Below are 19,815 nucleotides of genomic sequence, written 5' to 3'. Positions count from 1 at the left end.
TTTTCTAAACCACATGTGCAAATTTATCTTTCATTTTCACACTCAACCCAGAGCTTCAAGTGACTGTTTCAACGACTGCTTGATTCTCCTTGAAAAAAAATACTGAGGATTTATTTTTGCATTTGTGTTAAGGGAGAACAATAAGCCTTACCTAAAATAGGGAAAAAAAAAACGTATTTCATTTTTAGGGATGTCATGTAATAGTGTAGCCTAGAGGACACACCATTGCCTGCTGCATTTCAGTCAACACCTTTTCCTTATAAAGTATTGAAACTGAAAGTCCAAGAGTTTACCATTTTGCTGTTCTTTCTGTTTGGTTTTCAAGGTAATGCATATAAATGTGTCCAATGTTTCTGCAAGGAGAGACAAACTAGAGCTGAGATAGAAACACTGTTCCTAGAGTTGCTAAGTGTCAATTAAGTCCTCAAGTTGAGAGTAAATGTGTGCGCATGCAGAATACTCAGTTTATATCACTTAAAATTTACTTTAGCAAATGCTTTTCAGTGGGTTTATATTGCCATTCACAACTGCCTAAGAAGTTGATTCATTTGGTAACACAAAATCCAAGTGTCTGTTATGACTGATTTTAAATACATCATTCGTTGGGTTAATATGATTTAGGGAGTAAGTGCTAGGGTTCCATTGATGGAGCTTGTGTTCAGCTCAGGCATCCTCAGGCGTACAGGTGAGATGGAAGACGTTTAGTAGACTCTGATGAGCTTCCTGATTTCAATTCAGTATAATCCTAGGATAAAAAAATCTAGGCTTTTATTTATTCATTATCCATTCATTCACATGCTAATTATTTCCCAAGCTCTTCCTAAGGATCAGTGACTTAGACTTCAGGAGCTTCTCTAGCAGGAGAAATGGACACCATAGCTGGAGCTGGGTTATCTGAGGAAGATGAGGAGGAAGGCAAGACAAGCCAGTGAGTTGTAAGAGTTTAGCCCCTGGTGATTGATTGATTGATTGATTGATTGATTGATTGATGTTGATTGGTGTTTTGCATAGGTTATTTCAATTTCTGCAGAAGAGTAGTGCTATTTTCTTTACTATTATAGATGAATGTAATGAATTAATCTTCATAAGGTTATGCAGCAAACCGGAGCCATGGTGAACAAGGTCTTTCAAATTCTTTCACCCTATTTTATAGTAGCCAAAAGATACAAAAAGTTGAGAAATACACACGCATCCTAAGCATCTGAGACTGTGGCATAGGCATGTAATCTTCGTATCACTGTGCTTATTAGATTCTGCCATTTAGTAAGAATTCAACCAATGCCTGTGGAACAAAGGAGCTGTCTCTCTTGTCCAACTTCCTGACTGAATGGGGGAGACTGAGTTGGAAGGCATGTCCATGTAATATGATGGTGGCTGTGCTGTCATTTTTATATAGTTGGAATACAAGTGCAGGTGATCTACACGACATTAAACTACCCACTACATAGGTTTGTGGTGGCCCCTGCTAGAGGAATAAGCTCAAATAAGGAAAATGGCACAGTTCCAGTGTGAGTGCTACTCAGTTCAATTTGGAGCGTCTCATATTGCCACTTTGAAAAAATGCTGTATTAACTAGAGGTACTGAAAATTATCTTTAGAAACAAAACTCATCGAACAGTGTAGAAATGTTCTCCAGATAGCAATCCCTTACACGACGTGTCTGAATACAAAAGCTCGATAGAAGCTGCCCTTACAGTGTCTGTCAGCACTGCAGTCAAGTAGTACTTGGTGTGGGAGCTGGGGCTTTCTTTGGTAAAGACAAGAATAGAGTAGATTAGCTTGGACCAGACACTAACACTGATGCAGGAGACACTCAGCAAAGTGCCAGGGTTCTGCCTGTGATGTAATGATTTTACCCATACATTTTACATGATAGAGGTGTTGGTGGCAAGGTGACTCTTTTTTTTTTTTTTTTTTTTAACTTAAAGGTCTACACTTTAAACATGTTCCTAGGTTTCAATTTAAATATGTATGCCAAACAAGCTGTGTGGGTCCTCTGGGAAAGATGTGGACGTTAGCCTCAATGCTGTGTCTTCTTACATGCTTAGATGGGTATTTGACTACCTTCCTCACAGTTGCATGCCACGAAGCATGAAAGAAGTGACATTTTTCTTAACTTTGCTCCTAGAAAAGGTTTGTTTTTATACAAAATTATATCCTGATTGGAGCAGATCTCTTAAGTTAAATTTCCTGCTGAACGTAATCATGAGGTGTTTACCATTTGATGCTGAAGGATACCTGGCTAGGAGTAATTATTCAGGTCATGGCCCAAAGAGGAACTTGTCTCTCTAGTAGTGATTACCGATAGATTTGTGTCACTACTTGGATCCTTCCTGGACCTTTGTGGTAAAACCAGCCTATTAACATAGACAGCGTGATTATTTGCCCATCTTTGTAGATTTAAGAGTTTAAACACTGTTACCAGTCTTAAGACATGTATTCTGCAATTTATGAAACTAAGAACTGCAAGAACACACAGTGAGGAACAGTAGACACTACTTCACTTTAAGTTTTACACTTACCTTTAATCTGTGAAGTGTGAAGCAATCGACATTCTGAAGTAGCACTCTTTAAGGATGCATAATTACTGCTAAACCCGGGTCAGACATATAGGCAATTCTTTTAACTAGGGGCCTTGCAAGGTTTTCTATACAAGCAGTGTTATCACATGTGTGGGTATAGTAGCATTGTTTGCTCCTGGACATAATTGCTACAGTGGATTGCAGTGGGGAAGTTGTTATTAATCAGAGACCTTGCACTGGTATGCCATGGAGCAGCTATGACTGAATCTTGTGTGTTTGTTGTGTGTTATACAAGCGCCGGAACCCCATGCCTACAGATCTCTGAGTGGAAAGCTGACAGAGTTTGGTGGAATCGTTGGTAAAAAGAAGAGTTTCTGAATTTAGGGATCAAATGTTCTCTTCCAAATAATCTTTTCAACACATTGAAAATGTCGCACTGTGTAGAATCCTAATAGTTAAAATCTGAACAAGCTTTATTATCAATAACTTTTTTATGGCCTGGAGACTCAAAGAAAGAAATTACCTTCTCAACAGAAGCTGATGGTTTTGTAGTTTCTCGGGCAAATGGGAGCTGGGGCTGACTTTGCTCTAGAACCATCATATCTTTTTATTCTCCTGGCCAAGCCTGTAATTTTGCTTACTGGGCTCTATTAAATATCATGCTGTGGATATTTTTGATGGATAAGTTGCTCATAAAAAAGAAACCTAACTGGAATTTCTTGTGCTCTTTAAAATGATGTCTTGCCTAGTGAAAGTCTCTAAGACAGTCATTTTAAAGGCAGTTCTGAAGGGGTCACTTAATTTATCACCAAATTAGTATTAAGAGTCTTCACATCCATGGGTTCGTGATATATTGACTAAGATGAAGCTTTTCCCAGCACAGCTATGGGGCAAGATTTTAATTTAAGGATTAGGAGAGGAGAACATGTATTTCCCCCCATCTTAGCAATCTTTGTCAATTTATCTCGAAATTTTAGATGTCTTAGAAATGGAAGATTAAAAAAAAAAAAATAAGAGAATTTGTGAACTTGAGATTGAACTTAATGGTCTAAGGGACCCAAGTTATAGGTACTTTCCCAGTCAGGTTTACTGTTGCTGTGATGAAACACCATACCAAAAGCAACTTGGGGAGGTAAGGCTTACATATCTTGAGTCACAGTCCCTTAAGGGAAGCCACAGCAGGAACTCAAACAGGGCAGGAACCTGGAGGCAGGAACTGATGCAGAGGCCGTGGAGGGGTGCTGCTCACTGGCTTGCTCCTCCTGGCTTGCTCAACCTGTTTTCTTACAGAACCCAGCACCATGACTTCAGGCTGTGCGGCACAGCCCACAGTGGGATGGATCCTCCCCAGTTAATCACTAATTAAGAAAATTCCTATAGGCTTGTCTACAGCTTGATCTTATGGAGGCATTTATTTTATCAACAGAGGTTCCCTCTTGAATTATTCTATCCTGTGTCAAGTTGACATAAAACTAGATCTTGTCAACGTAACACACAAGCATATCACTGTTAAGCCATTACCTTTCTTTCTTGTTCATCCTCAAGATCACATATTAATATCAACATTACAATATAACATTCAAAGTTTTAAAAGACCTACAGTCTAAAACTTTAAAACCTCAAAAATTAAGTCTTTTAAAAAATATCCAGTATCTTCTAAAATCCAAAATGTAAAACTCCAAAATCTCTTTAAAAATTCAAAGTCTCTCAAATGTGGGCTCTGGTAAAATAAAAAAATGAATTAAATTCCTTCTTACTTCAAGAGGGAAAAACCAGGGCACAGTCACAATCTAAATAAAACAAAACCAAAGTCCAACAATGTAAATAATTCAATGTCCAATGTCCAAGGATCCACTGATGACCTGCTGGTCTCCTCCAAAGGACTGGGATCACTTCTCTGGCTCCAATCTCTACAGCGTACATAGATTGTCACTTAAGATCAGGATGGCTCCACTCCAAGGCTGCTGCTTTTCTTGGTGGCCATCCCATAGTACTGTCATCTCCAAAATGCTGGGGTCTCTTGCTGCAGTTGGGCTGGACTTTCACTCAATAGCCATTCTTGGGCTCTCTTAAGGTACCCCAACCCTGCCACAGAGTGCCATACCTCATCTACTCTCCTTGACCCCTTCATGCATTCAAAACCAGTACCACCTGGTGATCTTTACACTACTGAGTACTGCTGCCAGCACAAGGTACAATCCTGGCTGCCTTTGGAACACAGCATCTTTGTGATAACTCTCCCAGAAGATTTCACCCCTACAGTGCTGGTCTCTTCTTAATCATGGCTAATTTCTCAGCTCCAGCTGACCAGAATCAATTATCTTAGCAGAGCAAAGGTTTCATGTTAATGGTACTGGTATCTTATTAATCATAGCCAGTTCTTCAACCCCAGCTAACCAGAACCACAGATTCTTAATTCAAAATATTGAACAGTCTCAAAATTCCCTCTGGAATTTAACAAGGCAGGCCTCCATCATCTGCATTTCTCTAAACACTTGTCTTCCAAACTTTGAGTACTCAATGGTTTTCTAGCCTCAAAGTTCCAAAGTCCTTTCATAGTCCTCCAAAAACCAAACCAAACAAACAAAAACAAAACAAAACAAAAAAACAGGGTCATATCTGTCACAGTAATACTCCACTATCTTGGTATCAATTTCTTTCTTAGTTAGAGTTACTATTATGTGATGAAACACCATGACTAAAAGCAACTTGGTGAGGAAAAGGTTTATTTGGCTTAATGTGATATATTGTGTACCCTAATAAACTTGCCTGAGGATCAGAGGACAGAGCCAGCCACTAGATTGGACATAGAGGTCAGGTAGTGGTGACACACACCTTTAATCCCAGCACTTGAGATCTCATGCCTTTGCTTGGGAAGCACACACACCTTAAATCCCAGGCGGGTAATATGGCAAGGCAGACAAAGATATATAAGGCGTGAAGAAACATGAAACTAAGGCTTGCTTCCCATGGCTGGCTCAGTTTGCTTTCTTATAGACTCCAGGACTACCATTCCAGGCTGGGTAGGCATTACCCACAAAGGGCTGGACCCTCCTCCATCAATCCAGTGTTTAAGAAAATGTGCTACAGACCTGCTCCTATGGAGGCATTTTCTTAGCTGAGCTTCCCTCCTTTCAAATGACTCTGGCGTGTGTCAAGTTGACATAAAGCTAATCAGCACAGGTACCAAGAGAGGCTCATAACCAAAGCATACTTTCTCAATGACCTACAGTACTCACCTCCTGATAGTTTCATGTAAATTTAACTATACCAGCTATTTTATTAAACTTATGAATGAATCTGTTGGAGTGTGTTCTATGATTGCATGGCCATGCTAGAAGAAAAACGAAAGAATAGTCTCCAATCAAGATTTGTTTAAGAGTATATCATATCTTCAGATATTTTCAACCAATAGTTGCTAATCAGTGTGACATTAACAGGTTCATGCCGTTTAAACAAAGGGCTGAATATACTTCTGAAACTGGAAGTCCTATAAGACTATACATTAGATAGTTTGGAATATATCGGGTAGATTATTACAATGCAATCTTAAATGGAATATTTAAGGGGACAGTTAATTTAATTTTCCATGTAAAGTAGTTGGCAAAATCTTATCCTTTGTATGTTAGGAGATTTTAGTGTTGTAGGTTGCTTCTTGTACAATCTTTCCCATGCCTCGTCCACACTTCTGTCCTTAGGTTAAGTGAGTGGAAAACCTGTGTAGAACATCTTGATGCGTGCATGTTGAGAGGAGAAATGTGAGGTTCAAAAAGACTCATAACAATAAAATCGTATTGGAATAATAGATTTTCCAGTAAGCCCATGGAAGGCAGGCCTCTTTGTTAGGCTACGATGACACAAGGTGCTAATGGCAGCAGCTAACTACTGCATGTGTCAATCTTTCCAGTGGCTGTGTACTGTGGATTGCCTGCTATTCATGGGCTCAGAGCGTCTTGTTGGGAATTCACTCCTATCTTTTACCTGTAGCAAAACTGGTGTCCAGAGAGAGCAAACCAGTTCTCCAGGGTCTCACACTCAAAAAAAAAAAAATCAGCCTTCAACCTAATCTTCCTAGTTCACACCAGAATTTTTAGCTATTTAATTAACTAATTAATTTATCAGTGTATGTGTATACATGGCATGGGGCGTGTGTATACATGGCATGGGGCATGTGTGTGTGTGTGTGTGTGTGTGTGTGTGTGTGTGTGTGTGTGTATGTTGCATGTACAAAAGTTCAGAATTGTGATGCTGTGATATTCTTGAGCAAGAGTTTCAAAGACAAGGACATTCTAATCACTGGGAACCTGCATGGCTTCAACGAACAGTCCAGACTTTGCCTCGGGCTCCCTAGATGATTCAGTCCCTGCAACTCAAATGTCCTAGCCGCTGACCTTGAGCACAGCATTTTGCAAGGTTATCTATCTTTCAGTATCTTATAGCAAAGCAAGATAAATAGAATGCTGGTTCTGAAATACACACAGAGCTGGATCAATAGCTGCTTGAGGAACGGCATCCAATAAGTGATGGATGTCTAGATTGAGATATATTTCTGATTTCAATTGACATAGCTCAGTTTCCAACTTTGCAATAATTTTTATCAGATGTCTATAGAAAGGTCTTGACTATCCAAAGTTTTCATAGGAAGAACAGGGAAAGCATATGTAATGAGCCCAAAGCCAGAATAAGGAAATAAAACCATCTCAATAAGCTTCAGTAAGTGAAAATATGAGGACCTGATTTCTGGTTTAAAAACTAAAATATACGAGTACAAACTGCGGCAAATATGATACTTAAAATCATTAGATTTTATTAGACATTATTTCTCTTAGATATGAGAGATGTTATATGAGCCCAACTAAATTAATAAATTTTCCCTTTTCCTTATCAGAGGTTGTGTGGACTAACAGCAGTGTTTAAATGATCTTCATTCACTGATACACTTCAGTGATAAGTGGCCCAATACAGAGGGTGTTTAACCAAAGTCGATAAGTTGCAAGTCACAAATTACAAACTCAGAGCATGGTTTGATCCAACTTTATCTAACGGTTCTCCCTAACTTCTTTTCATAAGCTTTCTTTCACAGGAAGTTTTCTTAACTTATGTAGGAGTTTCAATGATTAGATCCCTATCCTTTGAGGGAGTGCATGTAGAAATAAAAATATATACCTCAAGCCGGGCGGTGGTGGCACACGCCTTTAATCCCAGCACTTGGGAGGCAGAGGCAGGCAGATCTCTGTGAGTTCAAGGCCAGCCTGGTCTACAAAGTGAGTTCCAGGAAAGGCACAAAGCTACATGGAGAAACCCTGTCTCAAAAAACAAAATATATATATATACCTCTTCTTTGTTTCTGAAAATATTTTCTAAAATGTAGACTCAGTGAGTTTAAAGAGCATGTCAGTTTTCATTGCTGTGCTCATAGAACCTAGGACTGGGCCTGGCATATAGTAGTTGCTTGATAAATGATCCCTAAAGGTGATACCATCTCAAATGATTTTTCTGAGTTCATCTGCCAGATGCTGGCTCCATACATTCTGTATTGCTCCTAGCCCTTGTCTTATCTGTGAGTGGTTTGGTGTTAAACAGAAGTGACAGTTACTTAGTAGGCCCAATAAAGTATGCCTTATATCTACTGGAGGTCAGCTGTGCTAATAACCTAATTACAAACTACAAGACAGATGCACTTAGCTGTCAAATATTATAGAATCATAAAACTATTGGCAGTAATTACTACTTATGCATCACAATTATTCGACCATTAATAATGAGACATGGTACCATAGTCTGTGAGGTATCTGTAGAGGTCAGAATAGACAAGTTTTAAACCATGAATAAACACACTTCCATTCAAATCCTAATTCTACTACTGTTGTGAGAACTTCAAAAGGTCATATTAATCACTGTAAGCCTGGCTTGTTTCTCCATCCATAGCCTGGACATAGGAATAGTAATTAATTCCTAAGATCAGTATGAAGATTAAAAGTCATAAAGAGATGGCCGAAGCCTCTGCCACACTGTAAATAATAAAAGCGAGCTCCTATTGATATAAATAAGAACCACGCCAGCAATGACAGATCACATGATTATCACCTTCATGCCAAGACAGAATGTCATCTCAGAGCTGGGACCATGGGAAGGTAAAGGCAGAAAGCAGTACTGGAACTCAAGCCCCCAGCTTTACGTCCATTAGCATTCCATCTATGCCACTTTAACATAATGGGGAAAGATTGCCCGCCTGGTGTGGAGCTAGCAGCCACACTACAGTCTGATTGGCCTTTCAGGACGAAAAAGCAGGCAAATGAGTGAAGTCACGAGAACACAGAATAGGAAAAAATAATAATAATGAAAGCCCTGATCCCGTTGCATTTGTACAGATACAGAATATGAATTATTCAGTCTGCTGCTGCACATAAGAAAAAAAGAATTCCACTTTATAGTACTTTTATAATTTTACTTTGAGTCAAAATTATTTTCTTGTCTGCTTAACCATATTTTGACACCATTTACAGGGACTTGCTCTCTTGTGTATAGGTGCCCCTGGACAAGCACACAGGTCTGAACAGACTTTAAATTATTGCAGCTTCTCAATACCATGTACTTTGACTGTGTGTGCTATCATTATGTTTAAAGCTCCTTCATTTTGTTTTCCATAGAATGCTGAAGTTTCTGTTTTTGAAGTAAATATACGCTTTGTCGGAGGACTGTTGTCAGCTTACTACTTGTCTGGGGAAGAGGTAAGTTCCAAAATGGCATAGAAAAGTGAATTATGAAATGTCTCCAAATTACGCTTTTTGTTAAATAATGCCATTTGTGGCATGGATTTAGGGAAAATCGACTAAATTTTCATGTTCCGATGCTCAGTCTTATTTCTCAAAATATGCGCTAATTAAATGAACAAGCTGGGAAGTTTGACAGTTCATATTGCCAGGTTAAGGCAAGCCTTTAAAAAAGCATGGCTCCATTACACTGTGTATGGTATGATTAGGAGTACAAATTCCACATGTCTGCAGGCATGTTAAAGGTGTTTAGTGTAATGGCAGGCTAGTGGGTGAATTTTGGTCTTGAAATTTATGTTAATGTCAGTATGTAAACTTAGTAAAAAACAAATAAGAATATGAAAATTATAGTACTTGTAAAATTGAGGGGCCGAGGCTCTGAGCTTGCCAGCACACAGTCCTGTAGGCCAGTGTCCCTGTGAGAAATGCTTTGTTCTCTTCCTGAGTCAAGGCTTAATGAATTATCTGCTGCTTGGGGCAAAGCAGGGACTTTTAATTTCCTTTTTTTTTTTTTTTTGGTAGATTAAAGACTTTTGTATCATGCTCATAAAGGACACTGATGCTATTTTCTTGGATGTATTTGGATAACTTTGTGAATTATGTGAAGTGTCCACTAAGAGTTTTGGGAATGGACTCACCTGTGATACTGACAATGTTAGAAGCTGACATCAAGGAAAAACAGTCCCGTATTTCAACTGCATGCCAATCAGATTTACGTTAGCCCCAGAATTCTGGCTGGGGGAAGAGCAGATCTTAGCCTGTGTAGTATTTCATGTATTTCTGTGCTTCAAACAGATTTAAGCAGGGTAATAAATGTTTAATGAGACAGGCTGCTTGACTTTGCTCGTGTCTCCAAGGTGCTTTTCTAATCACAGCGACCACACTCTTCTGTTGCCTCTCTTTCTCTTTGGGTTTTATTCTACCATATTTTTTTTTTCTCTTTAAGTATATAGATGGCCCCAAATTCCCCTGTGCCATCCTGTCTTAAGTATCTCAACAGCCTGGGAAACAAAGCCCTGTGCTGTGTATTTCTCCTTCCTCACTTTCCCCAGATTTTCCCACTCTGTTATCATCTGTCCAGTATAATTTAGCATCGCCAAGCTATTTTTAAGAAGCAGTGCTCAAATGAATGTTTTCCTAATAAACAGGTCTCTGAGCATCCTAAGCCTAGATCTTCTCATTGTTTTTGACATGGTGTGCTAGGATGACCTTGTTTTTATGTTCCTTCATAATTTACATGTAGATGTCATAATTTGGAACAAACAAGGACTGAACTCTTCTGATTCTGAGTTTGATGGAGTTATGGGGAATACAGAAAGAAATGAATGCATATTTCTTCCAAAGATACATCCTCTTTCATTAGTTTTTTTTTAAATTTTTACTTATTGTTTTAAGATGCTGTATGTATATTTCTATTTCCGTGAATATTTGATATATATGTGTGTGTGTGTACTTATCTAAATTAAATGTTCACAGATAATGCCATTTGTCTATAATTAGAATAGTTAGCTTAAGGCCTTATAAGAAATTTTATTTAATTATTTCTATTTTTTGAGATTATAAAATAATTGCATCATCTCCCTTCCCCTTTCTCACTCTGAACTCTTCCTTATACCCCTGCTTCTTTAAAATTCATGACCTCTGTCTTCAGTAATTGTCATTATATACATATATGTATATATACATGTATTTGTGTGTGTATATATAATTACTGAATTTGCACATATACATAAATACAACCTGTTCAGACTGTACGATGTTACTTGTATATATATATTTTTAGGCCCACCACTTGATAACCATCAGATGGCCAATTGGTGTACTTATTTCCGTGGAAGACCATTCTACTCTCAGCATTTCTTAGCTGCCTGGATAGGGCTGAGGCCTCCTGCGCTTCCCCTTTGTAAACATATTACAGTGTTTCTTAGTGTGGTCCTTGCTCAGCTCATATTTAAGCATTCTGATTGACCAGACATCGTGGGTGCAGCTTTTGTCATTTCTAAGAGATATAATCTCACAGCAAAACCCATTCTTCTGGCTCTGTCACAATCTTTCTGCCCCCAGGTCTGGGATACTTTCTGAGCCTTAGGTCCAGGTGTTGTTTTGTAGATGTATCAGTTGGGACTGGGCTCCACAACTCTGTATTTTGATTGGTTGTGGCTTTCTGGAATGGTCTCCATCTGCTGCGAAGAGAAGTTCCTTTGATGAGGGGTGAGGATTACATTTATCTGTAGGTATAAGAACACATATTTGGAAGTTAGGGATTATTCTACTTTAGTAGAGTGGCAGTTGTAAGTTCTTCTCCAAGATCCATGACTTCACTAGCTCTAGGTAGTTGACTAGGATTGCAGTATTAGGCAGGATTTCCCTCTTGTTTAGCAGGTCATTAAGTCCAATTAGAGAGCTGTGGTTACTGCCAAGATATGTGTACCACTAGTGCACCCTTGGGGTTTTGTGTGCCATGCTGGTCATTGTTATTGGTTCATAGGTGTAGTAGCTGGGTAGGACTCTAGGTTGTTTCCCTCATTTGGAAGCTTGCTTGGAGCCTTCTGGTACCATAAAAACTAATCCTCAGAAGCGTGAGCTTTCAAGTCAAATCCAGCTCTGGGGCCTCTGGGCCCTGTGTCTGGAATGCATGGTATCTAGCAGCAGAGATTTGCCCTCTACTTCTGGGAGACTATTTGTTGTTCATATATAGAAAAGGCATTGATTTGTGTAGGGCGATTCTATATCCTGACAAATTGTTGAATTTGTTTATTGTTTTTTGAACTTTTCTGTTGAGTTTTTTTTTTTTTTGGGGGGGGGGTAATCTCTAATATGTAATATCATGTGACCTGCAAATAGGGATAGCATGACTTCTTTCCCTGTTTCCATCCCTTTAATTTCCCTCTCTTGCCTTATTGATCCAGGTAGTTCTTCAAGGACAGTATTGAAAAGGAATGTCCTAGTGGACATCCCTGCCTCATTCCTGACTTTAGTGTGTTTTGTTTGATGGTTTCCTCCATTTAAGATGATACTGGCTGTTGGTTTCTCCTATATAACTTTTTATTATGGTTGAGGTTTATTCTCGCTACCTCTAATTCTCTAGAATTTTTATCATGAACGCATGATAATGTTGGACATTATCAAAGGATTTTTTCTAAATCTATTGAAGTGATCACATAGTTTTTGTTATAAAGTCCGCTTATGTAGTTTATTACATTTATTACCTTGCTTTTGTTGAACCATACCTGCATTTCAGGGATAAAACCAACTTAGTAGTGGTGTACAGTCCTTTTGATGTGTGTCTGTATTCTGCTTGCAAGTATTTTATTAAGTAGCTATTAATCTATAGTCACCAGGGATATTGACCTATAGTTTTCTTTTTTGTTGTGTCTTTACCTGGTTTTAGTACCAGAATGATACCATACCGGTTTCATAGAAGGAACTTGTAATTGTTCTTTCTTTCTTTTTTGGATGGTTTAAGAATGACTGGCTATTGTTTTGTTTTGCTTTGCTTTGCTTTTTTTAAGTATGGTAGAATTGTGATGTGAATCCAGCTGGCCCTGGGCATTTTTTAGTTAGGAGGAACTCTGTTACTACTCCAGACTCCTCATTTGTTATGGGTTTGTTTAGGTGGTTGATTTCTTGGCTGTTTGGCTGGATCTAGAAATTCATCCATTTCTTTTAAGTTTTCCAATTTAATAAAGTACAGTTTTTTCTTTTTTTCTTCTCTTTTCTTATTTTCGTTTCTTTTCTTTTTTGTTATTCCCTTGTAATATTCTGAATTTCTTAGGTGTCCGTTTCCCTGTTCATTTCTGATTCTGTTCATTTGGGCACTCTCTTTCTTTCTTTTGGTTAGTTGTGTCAAGGGTCTATTCATGTTGTTTATCTTCTCAAAGAACCAGCTCTTTGATTGATTCTTGATATTGTTTTCACATCTCTTTCATTAATTTCTGCTGTGATTTTTATTATGCCTTGCTGTCAGCTGGGCTTGAATTTGGTTTGTTCTTGTTTTTCCAAACTTTTGAGTTACATCAAGTCATTTGTTTGTAATCTTTCTGATTTTTTAAATATATCTACTTAGACCTATAAAATATCCCTTGTAAACCTGCTTTCAGTGTGTCTCAGAGAGGTTGTGTTATGTTTCATTTTTAATTACTTCCAGAAATAATTTTCTTTCTTTTTTTATTTCTTCTTTGACCCATTCAGCATTCAGTAATGAGTTGTTTAATCTCTGTGAGTTTGGGTGTTTACTGGAAATTTATTTGGTGTCAATTTGAAATTTTATTGAGTTATGGCCAGATAGGATACATGAAGTTATTTCTGTCCTTTTCGATTTATCCATATTTGTTTTGTGTCCCAGAATGCAATCTGTTTTATAGGAACTCTCAGTATGCTGCTGAGTAGAATGGGTAGTCTTTGATGTTTGGGTCAAATGTTCTTCAGTAAGATATCTGTTAAGTTTCTTGGATGTATGATGTCAATTAATTCTGATGTTTTATCCAGATGACTTATTGAAATCATCTTTTAATGGATTAATGTTAATCTGTGTCTTTAAATGTAGTAGACATTTTTAAAAATGAAATTGTGCATACCAGAGTTTGGTGCATTTGTGCTGAGGATAGCAGTGTCTTTTTGGATAACAATTCTTTTGACTAGAATGAAGTGTTGCTCTTTATCTTGCTGGTTTAGTTTGAAGTCTGTTTTGTCAGCTGTTAGGATAGGGATGCCTTTTTGTTTCCTGGTCCCAGTTGATGGGAATACTTCTGTCCATTCTTTTACTTTAAGACAGTTCTTACCTTTAAAGCTAAGGTGTGTTTCTTGTAGACAACAAGTAGATGGATTTTTTTTTTTTGGTGATCCCTTCAGCCAGCCTGTGTCCTTTTATTAGAAGAACAAATGCCATTAATATTTAAAGTTATTGTTGAAATGTGTGTATTAATTATTGTCAGCATGTTGTTCATTTTTGCTGTTATTGCTTGTGTTCTTAGTTACTTCATGTTTTAGTAATTGTGGATTTATATTTCTTTCCACAGCCTCTTGACTATGCTCATATGCTCATTTCACTCTGCAGCCTCAAATATTGATTCCTGTATCTATTTTAGATTTGATTTGTTGGATTCTCATTCTCTCTCTCTCTCTCTATCTCTATCTCTATCTATCTATCTCTATCTCTATCTCTCTTTCTCTCTCCATGTCTGTAATGATTTTTCTCTCCCCTTCAACTATGGCAGGTAGTTTTGCTGGGTATATTAGTCTAGGTTGGTTCTCCTGGTTTTAGCACTTGTAATGCATTCCAGGATCCTCTGGCTTTCAGAGTTTCCATTGAGAAATCTACTGTTATGCTGATGGTGTTCCTTTACATGTGACTTGTGTTTGGTTTTCTTGTTTGTGTGGTTGGTTGGTTGGTTCCTTGGTTGGCTTGCAGAAGCTTTTAATACTTTTTGTTCATTCTGTATAGTGTTTTAACTATAATACCCAGTAGGGACATTCTTTTCTGGTCTTGTTATTTGCAGTGCTGTGTGCGTCTTGTATCTATATGTCTTTCCTTAGTTTGAGGAAGTTTTCTTCTATGATAGTGTTGAAGACCTTGTCTGTGCTTGGGGTTATTCCCCCTCATCTAGTCTATAACTTGAAGGTTTGCTCTTTTAATGGTATCCCACATTTCATGTATATTTTTCCTACATTTTTATTTATTTATTTACTTATTTATTATTTTTTTAAAATATTCCTTGCTTATTTGGTCTAGATCCTCTACTTTTTCTTCTGCTTGATCGACCTACTTGTAAGGCTTTCCTTGGAGTTTTCTAGTTGACTTATTGGGTTTCTCAATTCCAACTTCATTTCAGCTTGAGTCCTCTTCAGTGTTTCTCTTTATAGAATTCTGTTTTCAAGTACTGGATTGTCTTTTTTATTTCCATCAACCTTATGTTTATATTTCCTTGGGTATCACTCAGGTAAGCATTCTCCTTAAGTTCTTCCTCCTTCGTTTCACTGAGCTGTTTCATTGTGTCTTCTTTAAACTCCTTGAATTCTTTGATGAAGTTTATAATTCTTCTTTTACATTCTGTGTCCTGGGATCATCTACATGATCCTCCTTTGGGCAAACATTTCTATAGGACTGCTGAATTTCATAGGAGAGATACTGCTTTTATCTTTCATGTTATTTGTAGTTTTGAAATGCAATTTGTGCATGTGAGTTTATTTTATTAGTTCTATGTCTAATATGGACAGAGTAGGTTGAGGCAGAAGAAAAGATGTGCAGTTTGGGTTTGGCCTAGTTGTTGAGTGTGGCTTAAATGGAAAGAAGTCAGGTGGATACAGGGGACTGGACTGGTGTGCAGTATGTACATCCTAGTTCAAGCCTTGAGTGTGGAAGTATATTTGGGGTTTTGGGAGGGTTTGTGGAAAACAGGATCAGGCAGATTCACAGAGTTAGACCCTGGATGAATGTATACAGTTTCTGGGTTGGAGAGGTTTGATATGGTATGGCAGGAGCTTGTGGGTCAGGAGGAGCCATTGTGATCCTGGTGGAAGCCTAGAGGTTGGTTGCAGCAGAGGCAGGGGTGGCCAGACTAGGTTGAGGCACTGGATATGGGACCCAAACTATATATGGATGTGGCATGGGAGGAGCCGGTAGATCAAGGCTGTAAGGGTGGTTTTGATGCTGTGTTTGGCTGCCCTCAACAGAGGGAAGACGATGATGAGCACATTTGTTGTAACTAATTATCATTTCTTCATGTTTGTTTGTCAGTTTCACTGGGTAAAATTAATTTGTTACAGAATTTTTTACATTTCGTTTTTTTTTTAAAGATTTTTTTTCTTATATACTTTTCTGTTTTTAGAGAATTTTTAAATGTTGATTTATTTTCTTACCATAGTTTTTGAGTGTTCTATGAATACTAAGATTTAGGTCCTTTCCAGTCTTTCCTGTTTTGATTAATATGGTAATAATCTGTCAGTACACAATTGCTCCCCAGCGTGTGTTTGCCATCAGAGAAGTAGTCAGTACTAAGTTGGTTGAACAGATTCCCCCACCCCAATTCCTCTTCCTCCTAACTACCTTGTCACCTGACAATTGCTTTTTGTTTCTTCAATGCACTCAAGAGAATTGCCTGCCAAGAATGTGACCAGGAGCCTTCTTCTACCCCAAGCCAGTTACTCGACTTTGTTTCAAAATGAAAACATAGTTGTTTCAAAGAAATATCACCAACATGGCTAAATTATTCATAACTTAGTTTCCTATACCTATAAAGTTCTATACATGCACATGTAGATCAAAGAATTCCCTAGAATTGTCTAGGAAAATTCATCTTTATAAATTAGGTCATTGAGTTTCTGAGCAGCCATAATTTAGGATTCTGATGTCATCCCTGAGGGTTAGAATTATTTTGAAATTTATAGACCATCATCATCAGGTAGATATATGTAGCCCTACATGGACATCAGCTAAAAAATAATTCTGAGATTTATGCTGTGAAAGTAGGGAAGCAGCACCTCTGGTTTGGGCTGCACTCCACGGAAGTGGTATCATGAGAAGCGAGAAACAGGAAGTACGGGTGTAGGGGAGCTCTAGTCTATGCTGTGTGAGTGGGACAGGAAGCACCTGCAAGAAGCTGGTTATAGACGCATTCAGAAATGTGAAGTGTCTTAGCTCAGTCAAGATAGTGAATAGTAACATGAAGTCAGTCCATGTTTGTCATAGTCTCTATAAGGAATTCAAACAACCACAATAATTATACGCAGATAAGTAGTGATAAGATAAATATAAATAGGAGAATGGTCTTTAAAAGCTTCTGTGCATTGCTCTCCAGCACACTCCAGGAAAATGAAATCCTCACCGGTGACAGTAAATATACAACCATTTAGAATGTGGTCATCAGAATCTTCGAGGTGGCAGGATAAATCTGTAATTTTGTGTGTACTAAAAGCTACATTCTACATATTTCTTGAGATCTCAGTATACAGAAATAACTTAATTTTCCCTTGGCCTTGAATTTTATACATTTAATTAACTCTAAACTTTCATTTTTTAATATGTAACTTCTACTAACACTAAGTAGAACTATCTCCAGGAACAATTTTTAGGAACTGAGGCTGTCGAATAAGATTAATCAAAGCAAAAAAAAAAAAAAAAAGGTACTGAAAATTTAAAAATACAGATGAATAAAATAAACTAAAGAAAGGCATATCAAAATAAGTGTCTACATGTAGAAAAGGGAGAATATGAGCATTACATGTTATGGCAGGTGAGATGGCTCAGTGTGTAAAGCTGATGACCTTAGTTCAATCCCTAGATCCCACATAAAGGTAGAAGGAGAAACTGACTCCACAAAGTTGTCCTCTGCTCCTCACCTACCTCATGGCATGATCACATACATAATTACACAATAGTAATGAATTTTTATATGCATGTTTACCTACAAGCATATACGTGTGCCGTATGCATGTCTGGTACCCACAGAGGCCAGAGGAGGGCATCATGTTCTCTGGTACTGGTGTTATAGATGGTTGTGAACCACCATGTGGTTGTTGGGAACCAAACCCAGATACCCTGCTAGAACAGCAAGTGCTCTGAACCTTTGAGCCCTCTCTCCAGCCCCAGGCTTTTTAAATATACCATCTTATATTTGATAGGTAGATAGAAAGACAGTACCAATAACAATATTGAACCAGAAATGAATTTAATAGGACAAGTTGGCACTGGTCCTTTCTCGGAGAGAAAGCTGAAGAGAATCTTAACAAAACGTCTCTGGTTGCCATGGAACAGTGGTTCTCAACTTGTGCGTCGTGTCCTCTTTGGGGTGAAATGACCCTTTCACAGAAGTCACCAAAGACCATCCGAAGACACAGATATTTACATAATTATTTATGACACTAGCAACATTACAGTTATGAAGTAGCAAGGAACATAATTTTATGGTTGGGGGTCACTACAACATGAGAAACTGTGTTCAAAGGCTGCAGCATTAGGAAGTTTGAGAACCACTGCCATAGAGGATTTCTTGATTGCCTTCTGAGACATCACAAATTAGGAAACACACAGTTTCTTCTATTCTTGTCTTACTTTGCTCAACATACATAGTCCCTGGAGGAATAAAAAGCCAGAAAAATGAAAGAATTGAGATGATAAAAGGATTGTGGTAGAGGCCTTCACTGGGTTTGGCAGAACCCTGCCAAGACAGACTGTAACAAAGTGTAGATAATTGCTCAACAGAAATGAGGTGGCTGTTAGAAGAGAAACATATTTAAATAAGATTTAAACCCACTAAGGTGATTAAAACTGAGAAAGTACAGAGCCAGGGAAACTATTAACTTAACGAAACACCTACCTGATTTGAAAGCCTACATTATTCTTTAAGGAATCACATTTAGAGACATTTAATCCTGAAGGAAACAGTCTGGTAGTGAATCTAAACTAGAAAATCATAACAAATCTCCTGAATACTGAACTGACAGAGGACTATCCTTCCATGATAGGAAAGCTTTTCTCCCATGATGGGAAGGAGGACGCTCCTTCCATGAGAAGAGGTAGAGGGTATTTGGTCCAGGACTGAAGAAGCAAAGGGTGATCTTTATTTTGATGGCAACAAAAGTCTCCTACACCTTATCCACCATGCTAAAACACCAGTACAAAAATGTTGCTGAAGACTCATTGAGTAAAAGGAATAACTTGTGTCTCCAAGTCTTAAGGGCACCAAGGAAACTGGCACACATGGAGGAGGGTGAGATTGATAAGCTGAGCAGAAAGAAAGACTGAGATGTGCCCTTTATTGCAGAAGGCCTTCAGGCTTGATGAGATTCAGACATTTGGAATGTTTCGAGGGTTAGTGATTGTTTTTGGAATGTACTTTCGTGGTGGATAATCACACAATTATTTAGAAATCCCTCAGAAAATTAGGATATATTGATGTTGTTTTATTTCACACTCAGCCTGTCGCAATCTGCTTGCAGGAGATGACTCCCAGACCATTCGTCTGTCTCCTGCATCATTCTGCAAAAAATGAAAATGACTTACAGAAAATGTGCATGATCAACCAGAGCTGTGGAAAGTCAGGGCATATGATAGCTGCAGATAAGATTAGCACAGACTCTGCCAACTTGTTAATCATCTAAGCGTTGGACAGAAAATGTATCTGCAGGTTTCCTAGCGACCAGAGCAAAAAAGAAGAGAGATTTAACAGCAATTTGGTTGTTGTGTTTCTGAAACTAAAATTTGATAACATAACATAACCCATGTATAATTTTAAGCAATGTAAATACTAAACTTTCCATAAAGCAAAGAACAATCATATAAGCAAACAAAAATGTAATAATACATTGGGTCCACTTTAGCCACACTCACTCGATATGGCTTGTACTTTTCAGGTTTGGGCTCAAAGTTATCCTTCTCTCCCAAATATATGAAAGTTATTTTAATTATGGTCTCTAAAAATGTAATTTCGATGCAAAAATACCAACAGAGGGGCTGGAGAGATGCTCCGTAGTTAAGAGTACTTATTCTTGCAGAGGCCCAGGATCAGTTCCTGGCACCTACA

At 38.0% G+C, this 19,815-nt stretch overlaps 1 protein-coding gene across 1 annotated transcript in view; it reads left to right on the top strand.

Moving 5' to 3' along the window:
• Positions 1-19,815, top strand: part of Man1a1 (mannosidase alpha class 1A member 1) — a 172,855-nt gene that overhangs the window by 53,879 nt on the left and 99,161 nt on the right. Inside the window, exon 5 of the mRNA XM_036168983.1 lies at positions 9,173-9,253. Coding sequence (XP_036024876.1) covers positions 9,173-9,253 — 81 coding nt within the window. The remainder of the gene's footprint in view (positions 1-9,172; positions 9,254-19,815) is intronic.

This window comes from Onychomys torridus, chromosome 19, assembly GCF_903995425.1.
Source record: "Onychomys torridus chromosome 19, mOncTor1.1, whole genome shotgun sequence".
NCBI classification, from domain to species: Eukaryota; Metazoa; Chordata; class Mammalia; order Rodentia; family Cricetidae; genus Onychomys; species Onychomys torridus.
The sequence above is the reverse complement of the archived record's forward strand: the minus strand, read 5'-3'. Positions and strand labels throughout refer to the sequence as shown.